The sequence below is a fragment of the Echinops telfairi genome, unplaced genomic scaffold (assembly GCF_000313985.2).
Source record: "Echinops telfairi isolate 266 unplaced genomic scaffold, ASM31398v2 ScPeMD7_7409;HRSCAF=8447, whole genome shotgun sequence".
In the NCBI taxonomy this organism is placed as follows: Eukaryota; Metazoa; Chordata; class Mammalia; order Afrosoricida; family Tenrecidae; genus Echinops; species Echinops telfairi.
Genome location: NW_022111309.1, coordinates 16,744,428 through 16,745,559, shown reverse-complemented (window position 1 = coordinate 16,745,559; position 1,132 = coordinate 16,744,428). Strand labels below are relative to the sequence as shown.

General features: G+C 57.7%; 1 protein-coding gene across 1 annotated transcript in view; it reads right to left on the bottom strand.

The window, feature by feature from the left end:
- The window catches only part of ACAN (aggrecan), a 42,589-nt gene extending 41,733 nt beyond the window's left edge, over nucleotides 1-856 (bottom strand). Inside the window, exon 1 of the mRNA XM_045296474.1 lies at nucleotides 787-856. Coding sequence (XP_045152409.1) covers nucleotides 787-856 — 70 coding nt within the window. The remainder of the gene's footprint in view (nucleotides 1-786) is intronic.
- Nucleotides 857-1,132: the final 276 nt, after the last annotated feature.

The window sequence follows — 1,132 nt, the reverse complement described above, 5'->3', positions numbered from 1 at the left end:
GCGCCTTTCTCGCTCAGCTCCAAAGGGGGAAGCACAGCTGCGGGTGGGCAATCTGCTAGGCTCTGCAGACCCCTCATCCCTCCAGGAGGGTGGGGCTGGAGGAGGGTCCGAAAGGGCATCTACCATTCTCGGCCGAGAGTGGAGGGTGCTCGTTAGAGCAATCCCACTTTGGAGTCGAGAGCACCCCGGGGTGAGTGGAGCCCTCATTCCTGTGGTTCAGCCCTCCACGTGCCGAGAGAGGCAGGCTTGTGTGTCTGTGGGCTTCTTGTGGGTGCTTCCCAAAGGATTCTTCTCTCCTCGGATGCTCCAGCTGGTCCACCAGGAGGAACCAGCTTCTCTTTCCCTGTTTGCCTCACCCATGAGCTCTAGGTGACAGCCACGTGGAGGACCCTGGGAGGTGGGCACCTGCCAGGAGCTCTCCTCCTCAGCTGTCCGTCTCAGGGGCAGCCAGAGCAATGCCATCTGAGGAAGGGATCCCAGTGGTACTGGCGTGTGCAAGAGTGCACCGGTGCATGTGCAGACATGCGCACGTGCAGGTAGCATGTGTGCACGTGTGTGTGCATGCACCGTGTATAAGCACACACATTTGTGTGTGCACATATGTGTACATATCACGTGCACAGGTGTGTATACATGAGTGGCCTTCCTTTGCAGATGTGCTTGCATTTGAAAGGCAAGAGGTAGGGCTGAGAAAGAGGAAACGATGATCCGGGCCTAGCGGCCCACAGGTCAGCTCCTGCACCAGAGCCTGCCGACCGAAGGCAGGCTTGGTACGAATGTCCTCACCTGAAAATGCTGCTGAGACCGCTGCCGTGATGACCCTCAGAGTCACAAACACCAGCAATGAAGTGGTCATCGTTCACCTGGAAGAGAAAAGGCAGAGGTGTGATGTGCACCGGTGAGGCATAAACATAGGCGAGGGACCCCCATATCCAAGATCTGAAGTCACGGCATGGTCAGGCGACGGCATGTGGTTCGTGAGCTGTCACCCCACGGCAGAGCCCTCCCCTCTCCAAACCTTCATAGAGGACAGGTGAGTCGGAGGGAGAAGCCGACCATGGTGACGTGAGTCTGGTAACGCCTGTGGGAGTAGAGCGTTTGCTGGTAGAGCATGACCCAAGGTAAAGAGGAA